Source organism: Chiloscyllium plagiosum, unplaced genomic scaffold (assembly GCF_037043375.1).
Source record: "Chiloscyllium plagiosum isolate Xiang-an unplaced genomic scaffold, Cpla_swu_hap1 HiC_scaffold_2, whole genome shotgun sequence".
Lineage (NCBI taxonomy): Eukaryota > Metazoa > Chordata > Chondrichthyes > Orectolobiformes > Hemiscylliidae > Chiloscyllium > Chiloscyllium plagiosum.
This window is the reverse complement of record NW_028270140.1, coordinates 36,800,776-36,824,032: the sequence shown is the minus strand read 5'-3', so window position 1 is coordinate 36,824,032 and position 23,257 is coordinate 36,800,776. Positions and strand designations below refer to the sequence as shown.

The window sequence follows — 23,257 nt, the reverse complement described above, 5'->3', positions numbered from 1 at the left end:
ATCTATCAGAATTGCTCGATCTAGTTTGGCAGGCAGACTTCATGATAAACCTGACATGGGAAGACAGCATGGAGACAATGGGCCAAATAAGCAATTTCCACACTGTGGGGACTCTAATTCTATGAGAAGCAGCCTGAATAGGTTGGGTTAAGCTTCCACACAAGCAGGGTTGAGTTTTATCTCTCCACAGTTGCTAAGCTTTTGAAGCTGGATGTGGAAGCTCTTATTCCTTTCTCTATTACAGCTAAAAACTGGTGTTTTCTTCCTGCTGCTTGAATTGCACATGAAATCCATTTTACAGAATTTACATTTGCCAAGGGTGTGTTTTTGGGATGTTACTATATTGGAACAGTTAATTCACAGTAGTTAACATGTTATTTTGTTAAGCCAGTTCTTTGTCTAGATTTTAGCTGTTGTTTAAAACTAAGATGTGTTTTGTTTAAAGTCAAGTAGTTTGGCCAAATTACATCTAGATTGGAACACCTTCCACTTACCTCTAAAAATAAAAGTTAGACTATCTTAAAATATTTTGAGGGGATTTGATCTGGTCCATAATAAATTAAATGACATCTGACAGTTCTCAGGTTACATTCTGTTACCCACAGTACCAAGACCATCCTGCACATATACACCAATCTACATGTGGTAAAGTACTTTGGCCAGGATGCTGTACTGAACAAGGAGTCTCAGCACTCATTACTATAGACAAAATCAGAAGAAAGTTTGGACTGCAGATCCCGCTCACCCAAAACCCACACCCTCTAGTTGTGGACTCTTTCTTCTTTCCTTACACCCGCCCACCCCAAACCAGGGAAAAGATCTTGTCTGTTTATGCTATCCATACCTGATTTTATAAACCTCTACAAGGTCACCCTCAGCATCCGACACTCCAGGGAACAAACAACCCAAACATATTCAGTATCTCCCTATAGCTCAAATCCACCAACCCTGGCAACATGGTTGTAAATCTTTCCTAAACCCTGTCAAGTTTCACAACATCCTTCTGATAGGAAGCTGCAACATTACCTCCCAGCAACATTACCTCCCAACTCCTATACTCAATGCTCTGAACAATAAAGGAAATCATACCAAATGTCTTCTTCACTATCCTATCTATTTGTAACTCTACTTTCAAGGAACTATGAACCTGCACTTTAAGGGAGTGTTGCTAAACAAGGAGACCTTGAAGTGTTTAAGTCCTGCCCCGATTTGCTTTTCCAAAATGCAGCACCTCACATTTACCTAAATTAAACTCCATCTGCCACCACTCAGCCCATTGGTCCATCTGATCAAGACCCCTATGTAATCAGAGGTAACCTTCTTCACTGTCCACCACACCTCCAATTTTGGTGTCAGCTGAAAGCTTACTAACTATACCTATACTCACATCCAAAATCAATTATATAAACTACAAAAAGCAGTGGACCCAGCATCGATTCTTGTGGCACTCCACAGGTCACAGGCCTCCAGTTTGAAAAGCAACCCTCCACCACCACCCTCTGTCTTCTATCTTGTATGGAGTGGCAGGAGATCAGGATATACTAAACGAGCATTTTGCAGTCTTTACCATGGAGAAGTAAATAGAAGACATAGAATGTGGGGAAATAGATGGTGACATCTTGAAAAATGCCATATTACAAAGGATGAAGCACTGGATGTCTTGAAACACAGAAGTGGATAAATCCCCAGGACCAAATCAGGTGTACCCTAGAACTCTGGGAAACGATTGCTGGGCCACTTGCTGAGATATTTGTATCATCAAAAGTCACAGGTGAGATGCCCGAAGGTTGGCTAACATGGTGCCACTATTTAAGAAAGGTGGTAAGGAAAAGCCAGGGAACTATTGACTGGAGAGCTTGACACTGGTGGACAAGTTGTTGGAGGGAATCCTGAGGGACAAGATTTCATGTATTTGGAAAGGCAAGGACTATTTAGGGATACTCAGCATGGCTTTGTGCATGGGAAAGTTGTATTACATACTAACTGGCTCCCCACTTGGAGCTGCAGTGTCAACCTCTGCTGTACTGAAATGTTAAATGAATGTTGAAATGATGTGAAATATTACCAGTCTCTGGAAGAGTTTTTAATTTTACAAATGAGGATTTTTCTTCAAAATTTAATTTTGCACTGATTTTACAAAGAATTAAACATCAAAAAAATCCTTGTTTCATCTTTTCATTGATGAAATAAATTCCAAAAGGATTAACAACAAGCACACTCACTGCAAAGTCTTTCACTCTCACGTTAACATTTGACATGAGTGCATCACACCATTTTCCTCCTCTGCTCAGGACACTCCTCCTTGTAGAAATACAGTTTACGCTGCTCTATTTCTCCCTCTTCAGAATCAACCCCAATATAACACATAGTCACTGAGGAACACCAAGATTGTGAGACAGCAATTCACAGCTCACTTCCTAATTGGGCACGTCATGATGGCAGACAAAATTCCTTTGTTGGAAGTTAGTGGTAATGTCACTGGACCAGTAGAGGCTCAAGCTAAAGCTCTGAACAAGTGTTCAAATTCTAACATGATAGATGGCAAAGATTGAATTGCATTCATAAACAGAGTTAAACTCTAATGACAACTATGAAACCACTTATAAGTAACATCCAGTTAAGGAAAAATCTGCTGTCTTTATATGGAACTTCAGAGACAAACAGCCAGAAATACAGGGTCACATTTTGCCGACAAGTTAACTTTTCCCCAGGTTTGAAACTCTCCCTTAAAAAGGTGGTGGTGATAGATGTAGAGGTTTCAAATATTTTTAGAGACGGAGCGAGACAGGTGCTTAAGAAGTGGGTGAAAGATGATCAGAGCTTGGCAGAAATGGAGTTAAAATAAGTATAATTTTATTAAATAAGAGAGCACATTCAAGGGCCTAATGCTGCTCCTCATCTGTATGAGAATCCAAACTTCTACAAAGCCCAAGGAATAAAACGGTATGAACCAATTAGATTAGATTTTTAGATTAGATTACTTTAAGTGTGGAAACAGACCCTTCGACCCAACAAGTCCACACCGACCCGCCGAAGCGTAACCCACCTAGACCCATTCCCCTACATTTACCCCTGCACCTAACACTACGGGCAATTTAGCATGGCCAATTCACCTGACCTGCACATTTTTGGACTGTAGGAGGAAACCGGAGCACCCGGAGGAAACCCACGCAGACACGGGGAGAATGTGCAAACTCCACACAGTCAGTCGCCTAAATCACTATTGTTCTCCTCCACTATCATGATTAAAATCTTGGAACTCAGTTCCTAATGGCATTCAGTGTACCTACACAGCAAGAATGGCAGCAATTCAGAACATGACTCACCACCACTTTCAAAAGGACAGTTCAGGATGGGTAATAAAATGCAGGTCAACTAGTGACATTCATCGCATGAATGGATTTTAAAAAAAGATTTCAAATTCTTAGCATATGACATCCAATTCTATCCAGTATCATTTCACTTCTGTTGCTTTGCATGCCATACCTCTCGTTACTGCTGCCAAAGTCAGCCACACCTTCAGCTCTTCTCCATGACTTCCTCTACACTCTCCCTGCCTGTCAGTCACCCACTATAAACACCATTCAAAATTCCACCTTCCCTGGTAGTCTTCAACTACCTTGGCCCAGTTTTCAGCATGATACAAATGCAAAGTAATGGCAATGCTACATAATGAAAGCTACAAATGACTAATAAGCTGCTCAATCTTGGACAGAAATGTGCACACCCTGCATGTTAAAGAAGCAACCCTTTTTTTACTTTCCTCCTATTTTTAAAAGGATCTCTTTCACCCTTAGCACCATTCTAAAAGCTCTGCAATCCTTCATCTGAACGGTCTTCCACAATGAAGTCTAATTGTTAAAGTGAAGTAGCTTTTAATGTGAACACAAAAACTACAATAGCAACTTTAAGTACAGCAGTTTATGCTGTAAGAAAACCTGCCACAACCTTCCTTTTGAGTCCATTGCATTGACAAGGAACTGTCACTTTTAATTCAAGTGAACAAACTAGGAATATGTCATTTCAGACAGCTGCTTGATTTACAGGTAGTTTATAAAGGTGAAAGAGGAAACTGCAAATGCTGGAGATTGGAGTCAAGAGTGTGGTGCTGGAAAAGCACAGGTCAGGCAACAGCAGAGGAGGAGAATTGGTGTTTCAGGCAAAAGCCCTTCATCATCAGGTGGTTTATAAAAAGGTCATACACAAACAGAAGTTTAATTATTCATCAGTGTATCAATTTGGCTAATATTTTATTCTCAAAATGAAAGGCACATGGGAACAAATACTTAAGAGGTATTGATAATACAAGGATTATATAATGGGACTAATGACCTGTTCAAAGCCCAAACAGCAACTGGGGAAGATAAATTAAGCAAACCTGAAATTTATATATTAAAAAAATTGGGTGTATTCTTGCACAAGCCCATCTGGTTCACGAATATCCTTTAGAAAAGGAAAGGTGCTGTCCCTAACTGGTCTGGCTAACGTGCAACTCTACTCCACAGAATGGCCAAATCAGAACTTCCCTCTGGAATGCTCTCAGCAAACCGGTTTACTCAAAAACCTAGATTCTCAAATTAAGGAACGTGTTAGTGTTACCAATAACGTGCATATCTGCTGAATTACCATTTTAAGAAAACTCAGCCCATTAACCTAGCTTTGCTATTTAACCACAATGTTTGACGTTCTAAAGTGTGAACAAAATATAAATGCAAATTTTAATATTTTCCTCCATTTCAATAGTGGCATACAAGTTTGGTCCTTTTCTAGAAGTATCACAATTTAATTCCTTCAGTAAATCCATCACACAATCAATCAAGGTAGAATATGATAGCCACAATCTTATGATTAACTCTAAAGCTTAGTCTCATGATTGTGTGAAAACCAACCAAAGCACTTTTCTTCAAAAAAAAAAAAAATTTCACAAAAGAATTCTTAAAACATCTAAAATTGTAAGAGGATACTTTCAACATCGGGGGCCCAATTATGAGTCTTCCAAAGAAATTTGGCACATGTTGGCAAACTGGATTACCACGTTCAACGAGATTATTTCCACAGATGCATTAATAAAATGAGAGAGTTGAAGTAAAAACTTTTTAAAAAAGGACAGGTGTGAAGAGAATGAGACAGAACATTGAAATAAAGTTTTGTTTCAAAGTCAGTGGCTCCAAAGTTTGCAGTTGACACTGCTACTCAGAAAACAATACCATGTTGCATTCAAGTACAAATTTATTGGTCCAAATGTTTAAAAACCCATGAAGATAAATGCATCAGAACACCATCTGTATACTATTACCTTGATAATATTGTAAACATCTTTACATACATTACACATGAATCTCATAGGTAGCCACGAAGATGGAGTCAAAAATGCAAATACAGGCAATGTTCTTTCAAGCACTTTACTTGGGTTCAAAGCTCATTATTACAGTAGAACAACTTCACTACAACTGGAAGACAGAGTGATCTAGTACAGATGCAAAACAAAATCCAAATCATTTTAAAAATCTGCAAACCTTCCCAATAAGAGCAGCAAGTCTACACAAAGGCAACAGCTTCCAATTAACCACAAAGAATGAGTACCTTACAGTTAGGTTGATCACTTTAGTGTTAGGGCTGTGGACAAGCTTCAAAATCATTTTAAAATCTATTAAATAGAATGTGGAAAATAAAAGCTCAATTAGTACCATGATTGAAATTGCACTGGAACTGGAGATTAGAAATTATAATTGTAAATAATTTTCCAAAGATTTCTTATAAATCCTTTGAACAATTCGACACATTTATGCTCTACCCTTCAACTACCTTTAAAAAAAAGAGCACAAGCCAGCATTTAAGTTCAACAACATTCTGGAAAAGGAGCAGATATTGTGCGTCAAATGATAGGCTGACAAACCTAGAAATAATTGCTCAAAACAAGTTCAGTCATTCGCTGGAAAAGGTCTCAATTTAAATTCCTTCATCAAGGAAGGAGGACATGGCAGCATTATTGATATGGTTACTTTGAAGACTTGGACTAATGATTGAGTAGACTGCATAAATCCCATCAAAACACGATTTGTTTTTTTTCCCCAATTATACAGGTTTCAGGATTAGGAATATTTTCCAAACTACTAAGGTTGTAAAAGAAGGGGTTTTTTTTGCTTAAGTGCTCACTTACAAGTCTTCAAAAGAAATCTGACATGTTGACGAACACAAACCAGATTAGCACATTCAACCAGGATTTCAGATGCATGACTAAAAATGAGAAACAATGTAAAGGATTAAATTGAAGTATGTCCACATCTCAATCTGGGATTACAGTTGGATATTGCAATGAGCTGAATAGGCTTGAAATGGACAAATGCCCTTCTCATCCACATATAATCAAAAATAAAACCACTTTCATTTTGTTACTACTTTCAAGTCTTGTTACAAAGCTAAGTTTCACTTTGCACACAAGAAACCAGTCCTGAAAAAAATAAACATCAGTACTCTGTATAGCAGAAAAAGGTGCTGAGTTGTTGAGTCAGTTGTTGGAATGTATGGCCAATATACCAGAACATGCTGTTGGATACAGTCTGCCTATTTGAGTGCCTATGAGATACTAGACATGAAGAAGCAGTAGAAAGTGAAAGTGAACGGTCAAACTTCATTCTGAGCAGGCCAGTGGACTTATTGGTCAGAGTATCATTGTAGGAGTTTCTCCAAACAGGTTGGAGCGTCATATGGGGTGAACCCTGTGAGAATGCAGCACTGGAGTGGGACAGATGTATGGAGACTACCAAAAAGTGCAATACACCAGTTGTTAATGTAATATTTAACATTAAAATTGATGCTTCCAGCATGAATAAATATACGACCTTAAGTTGGCTTCTGGAACAATTAATGAAGTCACATGTAATGTTGGACAGTGCTGTCAGTGCAAATGGTACAAGCATAGGCTGGTTGAGCATAATCAGCATGTTGCTTCATGCAAATGGTCAACAGAACATGTTGTTTAATGCCATCTGCCAATTAGGATGTATGGCATTCATACCAGAACGTGATATAGTCTGCATACCTGGGCATTACAAGCACTGAAATTGGCAGATTGTATGGCCCAGTGACTAGTGAAACACAAACAGTTAAAAATCACAACACCAGGTTATAGTCCAACAAATTTATTTGGGAATACTAGTTTCAGAGCACTGTTCCTTAAGCAGGTAACTCATGGGGCAGGCTCATAAGACAATTTATAGCAAAAGATCAGTGTCATGCAATTACAGCAATATATTGAACAAACCTAGATTGTTGTTAAATCTTTCATCTTTTAGAATGGGTTGCAGGTTTCAGTTCATTAGTATGTCTTACGATCCTGCCCCATTAGTTTCCTGATGAAGGAGCAGCACTCTGAAGGCTTGAACTTCCAACTAAACCTGTTTGACTATAACCTGGTGTTGTGTGGTTTTTAAAAACTTTGTCCATCTCAGTTCAACATTGGAACCTCCACATCATAAAGCAGTTTTTTTTTAAGATTAGATTAGATTGCTTAGTGTGGAAACAGGCCCTTCGGCCCAACAAGTCCACACCGACCCGCCGAAGCGTAACCCATCCAGACCCATTTCATTTACCCCTTCACTTAACACTACGGGCAATTTAGCATGGTCAATTCACCTAACCTGCACATTTTTGGATTGTGGGAGGAAACCGGAGCACCCGGAGGAAACCCACGCAGACTCGGGGAGAATGTGCAAACTCCACACAGTCGCCCGAGGCGGGAATTGAACCCGGGTCTCTGGCGCTGTGAGGCAGCAGTGCTAACCACTGTGCCAACATTCCCAGACTCATGCTGTCTGTTGCAAGCCTCTAATATTATGTCCAGTGTTAGGTGCAATTCTGCTGTTCGACCTGCACTGAGTAATCTGAACTGCAATGAGAATTATACAGAAAACATTTTAAATTAGCTGAGCTTACAATATGATGCATTTACATGCATTAAAACTAGTTGAAAAGAGTTTGTCTTACTCAAACAGGACAAACGCAAGACCACCTGAAATTCCCAAACCATCACACAATTATACTACTGGCAAAAGGTACTGTCAAGATGTGCAATATCAAATTTTTATTTCAAATTTTGAATGAAGGCAGTGACACGTTGAGAAAGGATATCTCCCAAAAAACAAAGGGATACTAACTTATGACAATTGCCAACTTGCAACATTGCATAGATCCTGTCTCCAAAAAACAGACTTCAACTGAGACAATAAATCAGAGATGCAGAAGACCACTTCCTATACTACTAAAAGCAGCATCAAGTCAGCAACTGAAATTCAGTTAGAAACAGGAGATGAAAATAAAACCACTATATTGGAGATTGTGTTGGGACATAAAACCATGGATAGGATAAACTGTGCAGAAGGGAGTTAATCAAAGCCACCTTTTGCAACATTTGGGGAAGGGGGTTTGGGTTATAACTTCTAACTATCAGACTGAGACCAATAGTTTTATTGAAATATTGGGACCAGCAGAAGCAAAATAAGTGACGGAAAGCTGCTCACTGTCTGACTCTCCACTCAAAGTCAAGCTGTGGGCTGATGAGCTTTCAATGTTTACATCTCCAAAAGCAGGTATAATTCTACAGGAAAGCTTCAGTTTCCATAGTAATGCTACCAGAAGGAAAACAAGACATGAATCTTGTAGCCAGAAGTTTACAAATCCTGCAACTGGAACAAACCATTAGCCACAAACTGAACTTTTCTGCTTTCTTCCCCTCCTCACCCCCAGCTTCATATTTGGTCAAACCTACCTACTTTAAGTGGTTGATGTGTGTGCTGATCGAGTGCTTTTGTTGTTTTCAGGAGCTTTATTAACCGGACGTTTTTACCCAAATTGATTTCAGAACAATAAACTTGACATGCCTTGCTTTGTTTCCTGTTGAGTTTATAACATCTGACTAATTCCTTACAACCGTTGCAGAGTTCAATTCATATATTGGATTAGGAAGTCCATCTTTCGAGTTTAAATAAACACACTTGTTCCAATCAAAAGGAGGAAAGGACAGTTTATAACGTGGTTATTTGGTTGGCAAGTCGACTCTGCACACAAGACAAATTGCCATGGAGAAAGCAATGGAAACTTCAAGTTCATAAGTAATTCAATGAAAAAAACTGATACACAATTTGTTTGCAGACAATGGATGCTTGTGTATATGTCACTTCGAGCAAGTGTAAATGAGCTCAATTGATAGTGCAACTATTAGCTTACTCAGGATTGTTCAAGTGCTACCCATTCTTAAGTCACAGAAAGCAGACATTTAGTTTTGAATTTTGCAAGTTGATTGGTTGATCTGTACTTTGCCCAGCACATACTGAAGGGACATGCTGATTTGATGATCAAATTGTTGCAATGTAGTTCTTCTAAGATATGATGGTTGCATTCTTGTGCAACTGTGCATTAGAGGAAAAAAGTATCACACTTCAGAAACAGCACTTAAGTGTTGGCGATGTAATCATGTCTCAAACAAATGTTTTAAAAAGTTTGCACTTTAGAAACAATTTGCCAATCGTTAAAACCATGTTAATACATAACCACCTGTACATAACTTAAGTGTTGATTGACAACCATAAGCAATAAATTGGCAAGTTAGTCAAGAGTTTTACATTTGCTATTTTTGACAATGAATGCAAGATTAAAAGCATTAGCAACAATTCACTTTGTCGGTAATTTCTGAATAATAATCAACTTCCTCAATGACAACCAGTCACCAACTTTGACAGTTGTAGACAACACAAAGTTCTGTGCAGATTAATTTTAAGTAACACTTTTCTGCACAGGAGAAAATTGACCAGCAGCAGGTTCTATTAGACAGATAAATGAGCAGAGGGACTACAGTAGCACTGTCTGGAAAGAGAACACAAGTTTGATAGTGACAGTGGCGAGGTTACTGGACTGGGTAACCGAAAGACAAAAACAATCCTGAGGGCAATGGCTGAAATACCAACACAGTTGCTGATGGAATTTAGTTTTAAGATAAGAAATTGAATTCAGTAAACAAACTATCAATTCTTGTCAAAATCCATTGGCTTACTCATTTCCCTTACTGAAGGGAATATCTGGTGTACCATACATGTGACTCTTGACACGTAGTGTCATTGACTGAATGGCCCATTCAACTTAAGGTTTGGTTATGGGAAGCACCCACATCAAGATTGAATTTTACAAAAAACCAAAGTTAGTAGGAGCCTAATAGAGGGATATCCTAAATCCATAGATAAAGATGTTCCTTTCAAATAGAGTTGGAACAGCTTAAAAGATATGCAATGCAACCATTGAACACCTATACCTAGATTTGCACCATTGCACACCAATCCCAAACCCCCAAAATAAATTTGGAAATATACATTATAGAATAATCTGAGAATTATACAAGTGACTCCGTGATTGCGAATGCTCCTGTTGGTATTGGGCAATTGATCCTCATTCACAAGGGTCAATTTGCTGGCTGCTTTAATCATTCATAAGAGCTGAGGTCTTAAGTTTCACCCTGCTTTAAAATTCACAACAATCCACAAGATGGACTGAATTAGTGCCTATGCATCTAAAGTTAGTTTAAATCCCTTCTGATTCTGCTCTGAACAACAACAACAGTACAAATTTTGAATGCAAACAGTATACTCAAGTGTTTATTCAATATTGTTCAAAAACTCCACAGGTACAAGTTGGATGACAAGAACTGTTGGCATTAGCATAGCACCAAACTTCTGTTAGGGAAAGAGTACAATATTCCATAATCCACACTGATTTTACTAAGTTTTAACTCCTTCAATGATTTATTTCAAAGCTTCATGCTTTATAATTCACAGTAAGCAAATCCACGTATCCTCAACAAAAAGAGGATCATTAATCACTTCAATTAACCGAAGATCAATTAGAAGCTTCAATATAGATGCAGTTAAACAAAATATTGAATGCCTAATTTCTAGCAATTGTTATAAAAAAACTGTAATGATCCAGAATATTAGAGCTCTTTGAATGCATAGGTACATTTTAATACCATGAAACAAGACCTTCTCCTCACCATTTGTGCCAACAAGCCAAGCCATGCCATGAGTTAGTGAACTGCACACTATGCAAGCTTGTCAGTATTGAACACTGCACTAGAATTTGTTCTTTGATGGACAAAATGTACCTTTGCAACCCCAGTAGTAACTTAGGGCAATACAGTTTTATTACAACCCTAGCACATTCCAGAAGTTAGCAGCAGACAAAACCAATGAGAATGAATATTTCAAAGCACCACATGCAATGCTACTTGTCCATACTGCTTATGCCATTTCAAATGGCTTCCAGTGTTTTATTTGCTCCATGCTAACTTGCTGAAAGGCTGTTTTTGCTTGATCACTGCCTACCCAGGCATCTTCAGAATATTCCTAACTTCCTTGTGAAAATGCATTAAAGTTTTGGCACAAAGTAAAATTACACCACGTAATACAGGGTAACCCATTTTCAGGTTCAGAAGAAGTATTTTTTTAAAACCAGATTAATACATCTTGTGATTTACAAACATGCCACCAAAACAGTTACCCTGACAGCAATGACGTTGCTCATCTGAATAAAAAAATTTCCCTGAAGTCATGAATGTTAACTGATGCTTTTGAAGCAACTTTTCTCCCCAGCCAACTCTTACAAAAGGTTTGTGGTGATGGTGGACAGGCTGGTGGAGTGTTTTGGACAGGAGAACTTATGCATGGAATTGGAAGAATTCATGCAGTTTTAAATAAAATTCACCAAGTAGAAACATTTCAATTTAAATTGGGCTGATAAATTGACAACAAACCCATTAAATGATATCAACACAAAAAGAAAGTCCCCATCACTTCAGCATTCAGTTTAATGCACTGAACTGTTCAAAGAAAAACATGTCTCAGCTCCATCCATTTTAGAAGTTGCCAGGGCAGAAAGAATACTTTAAATTATCTTTTTGGTTAGCTTTAATTTTGTGGACTAAGTTTTCAACAATTCTACTTCCAGGTCTATGGTAGAAAGCAACTTCTACAAAATGCAGCTAACCAAGCTAGAGCTTCAGATGCCTATTTAGTCTTCTGAATAAAATGAGTGCACAATTACATCGGGGGCATGATCAAATATGAGCTCCCCCCCACTACCCAAATCTACCACTCGTCTTAATTCTGCTTGATGTCACCAAGAGCAAAATCAAGGATTTTAAAAAATTGTTTAGTAACTTGCTTGTTCTTTTAAAGATATTATACTCAAAAGGCTTACAGGAAAAAAAATAAACTAAACCTCCTACAGCAGGCACGAAAGCATCAATATAACCATGCAACTTTCCCTATTTTCAAGAGTTTAGTGTATTGTAGTCACAGAAACAAAGCAGCTAGGGTTGCTCAAAAGTAAATAAATTAGCTTATACAAAATATTTCATGCAACAAAGGCACTTTGTATACACTCAATTCAGTTATTGTTTGTTCCCTGGGTGATCTGATACCTAATATCTCGTCCTTTTTAACTAAATATCTGGGAATACTCACTTAATTCTCACACACAGGTCTCAACAAGGACAGGGTGATCAGGTCGCCTCTTACCTTGCCCTGAAAGCATTTATCAAAGGGCATGATTTTATAAACTGACTTCATTTTTACAGACTAAACACTATATAGATAGTACATCAAGGATGTCAAATTGTACAAAAAGTAAAAATAAAAATTGGCAAAATTCAGGAATAGGAAAATACACAAACTAGACAATGGTTTCATGATGAATGGAGGATACAGTACTCTACAAATTGATTCAGTGATTTTTTAAAAAAGGAATGCTGTCAATGTTCAATTAATGCTGGTCAGAAAAGCCTTCACCAATACGGTGCTGCAACGGACTCTGGATTATTTAGCACTCTGATACCATGGTCTCCAACGTGCACAAGGGAACAAAGACTTCAAAATATTGAGTGTGACTACTAGAAAGATTTAAATAAGGAATTTAAATGTCAAGTATGCTTCATTTCCTTCCCTTTTGTCTGAGGCATTAACATCTTCAATCACTAAATTAATGCTTAAAGCTTTTTTCTATACAGGCTTGCTCCAATCTCACGAAACCCCTCAAGTGAAAAACTCCTCCACATCCAAGTGCACGCAATTGGTTAAATAGGATGCTTCAAGGCATCTATCAAAAGTAGTTTGAAAAGTGTCAAAGACTGTTTAGGTGTAACAACTTTAAAAAACTACAACACATGGAGGAGCACAATCAACCATGTCAATCAGGCAAAAAGAAAAAAAAAAAAAAAAAAAGAGTGCCTTTGTATCCTTCACAATTAAGTGGCCAGTACTCCGACTGCTGAAAGTGAGCTGTTAGACAACACGTGGATGAAACAAACAAATCCTTCACTGAAGAGAGCACACCTTCTGCAGACAATTAGTGTCCTTGCACAATGTGCAATTGATGTACAGCTATATATAAAATTGTCTATGTTGTTTACTCCCAACTCCCCCAAAGTGCAATATTCCAGTACTCTGAACTGGGCAAGTGAAGAGGAAAAGAGCCAGTGGGCAACATGAAAGCAGAAGCTATGAGTGGCCTTCACTTGTAACTTCCGGCTTCTCTTGTAAGAGTGGAATAACAGACTCCCATGCTGCAAGACACTGCAAATCAAAAGATAAACATTTAAAATCTTAGCAATAATGGGAATAATAAATCCAAAATTAAAAACAAGTCAGTGCAATTAACATTAAAATATTTGAGAAAGAAGTTTCTCAAGTAGCGCAAAATCTGAAGGTTGCCATTGATGCATCCTTTTGCCAGTTCTTTCCAGAGCTATCCAATTAATCCCACTCCCCAGTTTCTACCCAACAGTCTTGGAATTTTTCATTTTAGAATTATCAATTTTTAAAATAAGTATTGAATTTGCTTCCCTTCAAACAATGCATTCCATTTTTAATTTGCTACAGAAAAAAATGTTTTGTGAAAATGAGTTTTGGCCAATTAGCATAAAATTGATCAGCAAATGGAGGTTAGATGCCTTTCGAAAAAGGAAAAAAAGGACATTTATACAATGCCTTTAATGTAACAAACTGCCCAAGATCTCTCAAAAACAAAAAACTCAAGGAAGTGTTAGGATAGATGACTAAAAGCTTGGTCCAAGTGGTAGATTTCAAGCAAATGTCTTAAAAAGGAGTTACAAAAGATTTAAAAAGGAGGGAAACTCAGTTTGGGGACTAGACAGATCAACAGTTGCCAATGGTGAACGATTTAATGCAAGGGATTTTCTATGAAGTATTAAAATCGATGAAGTGAAGGTCACTAGTTATAGGACATTGTATTATGCAAATTCTGACATGGTTTTACTATTGATATAATAAACTCTGCAACTGTGGAACTAATCTCTTAGGAAGATACTTCACTTCAATTAAATTTGGAACACCAAAACATGGAGTTTTACACACTCCATGGCTAAAGAACATTTTTTCAAACTGGTTGACAAACCTTTCACAAAATCAAAGCATCTGACCTGGAGCAAAGAACTAGTTTGGGTTAATGAGACAAAAACAGGTTAGAAACTGAATGAAGCATTTTAATTGCACATTGAACTAATGCATTAATTAAAAATTTCATTTCCTACAAGACCATAAGAAGTGGAAAGAAGTGTAGGTCATTTGCCCTCTCCAGCCTGCTCTGCAACTCCACAGGATCATGGCTTATCAGACATGCCTCATCTCTACTTCGCCACAGTTTCCCTAACAGCGTTAATTTTCCATACTGCATATTTTTCCATCTTTTAGTGACTGGAGCACTCAGGATTCCAAACTCTGATAAGACCACTCAACTCCTGAACTCATTACAAACATGGACAAAATAAAATGTGCGCAACTTTAACATTAACGCAGTTGACAGAATGGCAAAGGAGACCTAGAAACACTGAATTCAAAAGAAACTTGGGTAGCATGAAGATTGATGGGATGTAGTGACCAGCACCACCAACTTGAAGTCATGCTGAGCACAAAAGGAAGACAGATGAAGTTTTGAACATCTCAACCCAAAGACATCACTGCAGGAGTTTCAGTAGAGTTACAGGCCCAAACATTTTCAGATGTTCATCAATTACCTTTCCTTAGTCATAAGGTAAGAATTGAGGATGTTCTGATGATTATACAATGTTCAAAACCAATGGCAAATCCTCATAATGAAGCAACCCATGTTTAGACACAAGACCACCTGCACAACATCCAGTCAATTAATCATGCCATGTAATGGCTACCTCCAACAAGGCAGAATTCAGTCTTCCCCTCAACATTAAGTGACAGTCTCCCACTAACAGCCTAGGTGATACAGTAACTATTAAAGGAACAGGACAGCCATAAAACTGTGGGTACAAGTCACACTATGGATAGCCACTTAGAAAATAGCTTTACCCGTTCAGTAAAATGTTTGCATTATCCAAACAACATCTGCAATTCGTCAACTATATAATAGCCCATCCTTGTTAACAAAATGCACGTTATACTAGAATGACCTGTAGGGCCCCTCAAAGATCAGCAAGGTGGCCTTTGTGTGGAGCCACAAAAATGGGGGAGATACTAAATGAATATTTTGCATCAGTATTTACTGTGGAAAAGGATATGGGAGATATAGAATCTAGGGAAATAGATGGCGACATCTTGCAAAATGTCCAGATTACAGAGGAGGAAGTGCTGGATGTCTTGAAACGGTTAAAAAGGTGGATAAATCCCCAGGACCTGATCAGGTGTACCCGAGAACTCTATGGGAAGCTAGAGAAGCGATTGCTGGACCTCTTGCTGAGATATTTGTGCCGGAAGACTGGAGGTTAGCAAACGTGGTATCACTGTTTAAGAAAGGGCGGTAAAGACAAGCCAGGGAACTATAGACCGGTGAGCTTGACCTCAGTGGTGGGCAAGTTGTTGGAGGGAGCCCTGAGGGACAGGATGTACATGTATTTGGAAAGGCAAGGACTGATTAGGGATAGTCAACATGGCTTTGTGCGTGGGAAATCATGTCTCACAAACTTGATTGAGTTTTTTGAAGTAACAAAGATGATTGATGAGGGTAGAGCAGTGGATGTGATCTATATGGACTCCAGTAAGGTGTTCGACAAGGTTCTCCATGGGAGACGGATTAGCAAGGTTAGATCTCATGGAATATAGGGAGGACTAGCCATTTGGAGACAGAACTGGCTCAAAGGTAGAAGACAGAGGTTGTGGTGGAGGGTTGTTTTTCAGACTGGAGGCCTGTGACCAGTGGAGTGCCACAAGGATCAATGCTGGGTCCTCTACATTTTGGTCATTTACATAAATGATTTGGATACGAGCACAACAGGTACAATTAGCAAGTTTGCAGATGACCCCAAAATTGCAGGTGTAGTGGACAGCGAAGCATATTACCTCAGATTGCAACAGGATCTGGACCAGTTGGGCCAATGTGCTGAGAAGTGGCAGATGGAGTTTAATTCAGATAAATGATAGGTGCTGTATTTTGGGAAAGCAAATCTTAGCAGGACTTATACACTTAATGGTGGGGTCCTAGGGAGTGTTGCTCAACAAAGAGACCTTGGAGTACAGGTTCATAGCTCCTTGAAAGTGAAGTCACAGTAGATAGGATAGTGAAGGCAGCATTTGGTATGCTTTCCTTTATTGGTCAGAGAATGGAGTACAGGAGTTGGGAGGTCATGTTGCGGCTGTACAGGACTTTGGTTAGGCCACTGTTGGAATATTGCATGCAATTCTGGTCTCCTTCCTATTGGAAAGATGTTGAGAAACTTGAAAGGGTTCAGAAAAGATTTACAAGGATGTTGCCAGGGTTGGAGGATTTGAGCTATAAAGGAAAGGCTGAACAGGCTGAGGCTGTTTTCCCTGGAGTGTCGGAGGCTGAGAGGTGACTTTATAGAGGTTTACAAAATTGAGGGGCATGGATAGGATAAATAGACACAGTCTCTTCCCTGGGATCGGGGAGTCCAGAACTAGAGGGCACAAGTTTAGAGTGAGAGGGGAAAGATATAAAAGAGACCCAAGGAACAACCTTTTCACACAGAGTGTGGTTCGTGCATGGAATGAGCTGCCAAAGGATGTGGAGGAGGCTGATACAATTGCAACATTTAAGAGGCATTTGGATGGGTATATGAATAGGAAGGGTTTGAAGGGATATGGGCCAGGTGCTGGCATGTGGGACTAGATTGGGTTGGGATATCTGGACGGCGTGGCTAGGTTGGACCAAAGGGTATTTCCATGCTGTACATCTCTAATACTCTAAGAGCAAGAAGTGCTCGGTTCTGCACTGAATAACTCCGCTCATCTCCCACGAGCCAGCCCACCATCAAGGCACAAAGTTCTAGATTTCCACAACCCTGTGTAAAGAAGCATAACAAAAACCAAAAACAAACACAGCCGAGGTATAATTTGAAGGCTGCCTGAAGAATTATTCAAAGAATCAGTAGTTACTGGAATGTCATTAAGGGTACCTCTTAGATGCAGAAGAAACTGGAAAGCATGAAGATACCCAGAACAATGATTAGCTCACCTTAGCCAAACTCTATCATGTTACGATAGACAGTGTGCCTTACAACGCCAGTAGACAGAGCAGAGAAATGAGAAGCATCCCATAGGGTAGATTGGGTATTGTGGGTTAACAGATGTGTCAACTAGTCAGTGCAGTAAAATTATACCTTCTCATAATACTGGATGTTCTTGTCAGCCATTCCCATCAACAGCTGTCGAAAGTCCTGTCTCTTGTTGCTTTGCCACCGATCCCAGTCTGCCTTCAGATCAGCATTGAAGCATTCCACACGGTCCTGGCACTTTTCAACACTTGTTGGCGTCTTTCAGAGAAAAAAAAAAATCACCCGATTTACTACATAATTGCTTCCTACAGTTTAGCAGGGTAGACAAAAGATTAATAAGCCAACAAAAAAAAAAGGTGATTACAGGCCGTTCTGCTGTAGTGTGTTTTGTCAAGACAAATTTGCTGTAAGGCAATTGACAAATTGGGTCACTGTTTCTAAAGTGCAAACTTTTGAAACGTGTGATGGCTGCAACATGATTACATACCAACACTAAGTACTGTTTCTAAAGCATGTTTTTTTTTCTATAATACGGGGTTGCACAAGAATGCAATAATGTTATAGAAGAACTACCAGCATAATATTGAATTAGACCATGTTAGGTTAAATATCACTTCAGAGAGTCAGGTTTCCGTATAGCCAGCAGTTGGATGGAGTGGAGAGGTGAATGGCAGAGACTAGAACAGAACAAACAACACAATGCAGGTAGGACAAAGATTAAACCAAAACATTAGCCCTGCAAAGGAAAATCCAGTTGCAGGAAATTAATGAAGTTAACATTTTCAAATCATACAATAGTTACTGTATTACTGCAAGGTTGACCATTTAAACTTACTGAATTCAGTCACTCGTCCTTTGATATTATGTTACATTGATTTGGTCTTTACAGTACAAATGGAAGTTTCCAACTTGTGCCTTTCCATCTCCATCACACCCACCAAAAATAAAAACTTCTCAAAATTATGTTTAAATACAGTGGGATCTTTCCAATTATGAAGTGTGATTTGCTTCTTTTATTGAAGGAGTCACAGTCAGCAATACATTTGAAAAACAAACAAGTCAGAACAGAAGGCTGGTGGAAACTGCTCATTCAGAAGTTCATCTGCAAAACTCCTGGGAAACTGTACATCATGGGAAGTTAGGCTTGGCCACAATGTTGATATTCTAATTTAGGTTACAGACCAACACATGCTTTCCACAAAAGCCAGCTTCTATCAACAAGTTTACAGGAAGTGTGTTTAGTTGCAAATCCAATCGTACTGCATTGATCAGTTGGAGCAGCAATTAGAGGCAACGAGGAACTGACAAGAGCAAAGGGGGAGGATGGATGGCAGTTTCCAGAAGTTGGAGACACTACAGATACAGGTCAGGTAGATGGTAGACTAACAGCCAGGTTTCTGGTACTGTGACTGGCTCTACTATAAATGAGGGGTACGTCAAGTCCCAAGCAGTCTATTTAATAACACACTCTCGTCTGGGGCACAAACAGAAGCTTCTCTGTGTCAGTAAGACATCAGAATGGTGGATTGCCTCCCTGGCACTGAAGTCAAGGATGTCTCAGAAACAGCACAGAATATTCTTAATGGAAAGCAACCAGAATGCCATTGCGTTGGCACCAATGATATGGTTAGGGAAAGGGATGAGGCCCTACTGAGAGAATATAGAAAACTAGATAGGTTAAAATGTAGGTCTGAGGGTAGTAATATCTGGACTATTACTAAATCAGTGCCACATGTTATTGAGAATAAAAATATGAAGACAGAGCAGATGAATGTGTGGCTGAGCACTTTGTGTAGGAGACGAGAATTTACATTTCAAGATCATTAGAATCTTTTCAGAGGGAGAAAAGACCTTTTTAAGAAGGGTGGGTTCCACCTTAATTGGATGGGGACTAATACCCTGGCAGGGAGATTTTTAGAGCCACTTTGGAGGCTTTAAACTATTGCTGGGAGGACCCAAAGCAATAGGAGAAAAGTTAAGGCTGAGACTGGTACACAGTCAATAAGGGAAGCAAGTCTAATAGTGAAGTCAGAACAGCTTGGTAGAGAACAAGGTAAGACTGAGAAATTACCATGCATTTATTTCAATGCAGGAGGCCTGATAGGGCAAGGTTGGGAATATGGGACTGGGATATCAGCTATTACAGAAACATGGCTCATGGACAGACCAGACTGACAGCTTAATGTTCAGGGTACAGACACTATAGGAAGAACAGAAAGGAAGGCAAGAGAGGAGGTGGTGGCAGTGTTTTGATTAGTTATAACGTTGTAGCTGCACTTAGGGAGTATATTCCTGGGAAATCATGCAGTGAAGTTATTTGGCTGGAAATGAGAAATAGTCAGCAAGAAATTGAGAAGCAAATATGCAACGGTAGGAGATTTTAAACTTTTCAAAAAGACTGGGACGGTGTTAAAGGCTTGGATGGGGAAGAATTGGGTAAGTGTATACAAGAAAACTTCCATTCAAATATGGATGTAATTCTTAGAGACCTTCCGTTGGGAAATAAGGCAGGAAAGTGACTGCAGTGTCTGTGGTGCAATACTTGGGGGTGGTGATATTATTCTATTAGTTTTAAAATAGCTATAGAAAAGTTAATGATCAAGAAGTTAAAGTGCAAGTTGAAGGAGGACCAATTTTAACAGTATTGGGAGAAACATTGTAAAGTTGATTGAGGGAGGTTATTCACAGGTGAAGGGAAGTTGGGAAGTGGGAAGCCTTCAAAAATGAGACAGTGTTCACAGACAAGGTGCCAGTTAGACTGAAGGGAAAGGCTGGATGACAAGAGAAATGGAGGCTCTGGTCAAGAAAAAGCAACTAGGAGAAAGTGAGGACTGCAGATGCTGGAGATCAGAGCTGAAAAATGTGTTGCTGGAAAAGCACAGGTCAGGCATCCAAGGAGCAGGAGAATCGACGTTTCAGGCATAAGCCCTTCTTCAGGTCTTATGCCCGAAACGTCGATTCCCCTGCTCCTTGGATGCTGCCTGACTTGCTGCGCTTTTCCAGCAACACATTTTTCAGCTCAAGAGAAAGCAAGCATAATCAGACATAGACAGGTGGAATAGAGTGAATCCTTAGCATACAACGGCAACAGGCATATACTGAAGAGGGAAATCAGGAGGCCAAAAAGGGGACATGAAATAACCTTGGCAATTTGGATTAAGGACAATCCAAAGAGATTCTATAAATACATTAAAGGGCAAAAGAGAAACTAGGGACAGAACAGGACCCTTTAAAGATCAAGGTGGCCATCTATGTGCAAAGCCGAAGATGAGTGAGATACAAAAATTTCATGTTAGCATTTACTGTGGAGAAGGACTACGAAGCTAGGGAACCTGGAGAAATAGCAACGTTAGCGAGTTTTGAGAAGATTTGCAGTGATGTCTTGAAAAGGAGTTCATATTACAGAAGAGATGCTAAAATACAAAAAGGGTAGCTAAATCTCTGGGACTTATCAGGCATTCCACAGTACTTTGTGGGAAGCTAGGGAAGAGATGCTGAGATTTTGTATCATTGGCAATGAGTTAGGCATTGGAAAATTGGAGTTGGAAAATGTGCATGACACACTTAAGGCAGGCTGGTCAGGTCCCCCCCCATCTGGCACCCTCCCCTGCCACTGCAGGAATTGCAAAACCTGCGCCATTTCCCCCCTCACCACCATCCAAGGAGCCTTCCACATCCAAAGTTTCACCTGCACATCCAGCAATATCATTTATTGTATCCGTTGCTCCTGATGCAGGCTTGACATTGGGGAGACTGGACACCACCTAGCAGAGCGCTTCAGGGAACATCAACCCCACCGCCCTGTAGCCCAACATTTCAATCTCCCTCCCACTCTGCAGAGGACATGCAGGTCCTGGGTCTCCTTCACCACCCGATGCCTGGAGGAAGAAATGCCTTATTTTATGCCTCGGAACACCAACTCCAGGGCATCATAGTGGACTTCACCAGTTTCCTCTTTTCCCTTCTCCCCACCTTATCTCAGTTCCCACCTTCCACCTGTCCTCATGACCTGTCCCACCTGCCAATCTCCCTTCCCACCTATCCACTCCACCCTCCCCTCTGACCTATCACCTCCATCCCCACCCCCATTCACCTATTGTACTCTTTGTTACCTTCTACCCAGCTCCCCCCCATTTCTCTCTCCACCCAGGAGGCCCTCTGCCTCCATTCCTGATGAAGGGCTTTTGCCTGAAACTTTGATTTTCCTGCTCCTCTGATGCTGCCTGACCTGCTGTGCTTTTCCAGCACCACTCTGATCTAAACTATAAGGATGAGGCTGTTAAACGGAAGATGGCACAGGAAAGTTTACAAGGATGTTGCCAGGACTAGAGTTTGAGCTACAGGGAGATGTTGAATAGCTCAGGCTTTTTTCTTCCTGGTGTGTCGAGACTGAGGAGTAACCTGTGGAGGTTCATAATATCATGAGGGGCATGGCTAAGCTGAATAGCCAAGGTCTTTTTCCCAGGGTAGGGGTGCCCAAAGTTCAGGACATAGGTTAAAGATGAGAGGGGAAAGATTTAGAAGAGGGGCTGGAGGGGTAATTTTTCTTCATGCAGAAGTGCGTGTATGGGACAAACTGCCAGAAGTAGGTGGAGGACAGTACAATTACAACATTTAAAAAGACATCATGAATAGGAAGGATGAGGGGAATACAGACCAAATACTGATAAGTGGGACCAGGTCAGATTGGGATATATGATCAGCATGGATGAGTTGACCCAAAGGGTCTGTTTCCATGCTGTATGACTAATAAAATCACACCTTTATTAAAGGCAAATGAAGTGTTAATGATACCTGTCTCTGTGCTGCACTGTTCTCTATCTATAATTTCCCAATTGAGTTATTTAGAAGAAACTTGTCAAAATTGCCTGGATGACATACATTGTTCTTGGCATGTAGCGTAGTAAAATGTTAACTGTATAGTAGGGGGAAAACAAAGAACAATTGTATTAACACAATTAGCAAACCAAAAAGGACATCAGGGAGTTAGAACAATACTATAGAAGCAAACCTGCCCCACAACAAGAACACAGTAACTCAATAGCACACAAGGCAATGTATCAGAACAGAGCTGAAAATGTGTTGCTGGAAAAGCACAGCAGGTCAGGCAACATCCAAGGAACAGGAGAATCGATGTTTCGGGCATAAGCCCTTCTTCAGGAATGAGGAAGGTGTGCCAAGCAGGCTAAGGTAAGAGATAGGGAGGAGGGACTTGGGGGCAGGGGCATTGGAAATGCGATAGGTGGAAGGAGGTCAAGGTGAGGGTGATAGGCCAGAGTGGGGTGGGGGCGGAGAGGTCAGGAAGAAGATTGCAGGTTCGGAAGGCAGTGCTGAGCTCGAGGGATTTGACTGAGACAAGGTGGGGAGAGGGGAAATGAGGAAACTGGAGAAATCTGAGTTCATCCTTTGTGGTTGGAGGGTTCCTAGGCAGAAGATGAGGTGCTCTTCCTCCAACCGTCGTGTTGCTATGGTCTGGCGATGGAGGAGTCCAAGGACCTGCATGTCCTTGGTGGAGTGGGAGGGGGAGTTGAAGTGTTGAGCTGGTTGGGTTGGTTGGTCCAGGTGTCCCAGAGGTGTTCTCTGAAACGTTCCGCAAGTAGGCGGCCTGTCTCCCCAATATAGACGAGGCCTCATCAGGTGCAGCGGATGCAATAGATGATATGTGCGGAGGTGCAGGTGAATTTGTGGCGGATAAGGAAGTGTCCCTTGGGGCCT

The 23,257-nt window shown here is 40.1% G+C and overlaps 1 protein-coding gene across 10 annotated transcripts in view; it reads right to left on the bottom strand.

Moving 5' to 3' along the window:
• snx30 (sorting nexin family member 30) overlaps positions 1-23,257 on the bottom strand; it is a 110,930-nt gene that overhangs the window by 30,224 nt on the left and 57,449 nt on the right. For 3 of the 10 annotated variants that reach the window (XM_087996221.1, XM_087996202.1, XM_087996224.1), the window contains exons 8-9: positions 17,648-17,800; positions 10,626-13,616 (exon numbers count right to left, since the gene is read on the bottom strand). The exons of 2 other annotated variants lie outside the window; for them this stretch is intronic. In XM_087996221.1, the coding sequence (XP_087852347.1) occupies positions 13,542-13,616; positions 17,648-17,800 (228 nt within the window). In that variant the 3' untranslated portion in view covers positions 10,626-13,541. Of the gene's footprint in view, positions 1-5,211; positions 5,648-10,625; positions 13,617-17,647; positions 17,801-22,336; positions 22,458-23,257 lie in introns of those variants that run through there. 5 more of the 10 variants (XM_087996207.1, XM_087996212.1, XR_015760086.1 and 2 more) reach the window with 4 other exon arrangements.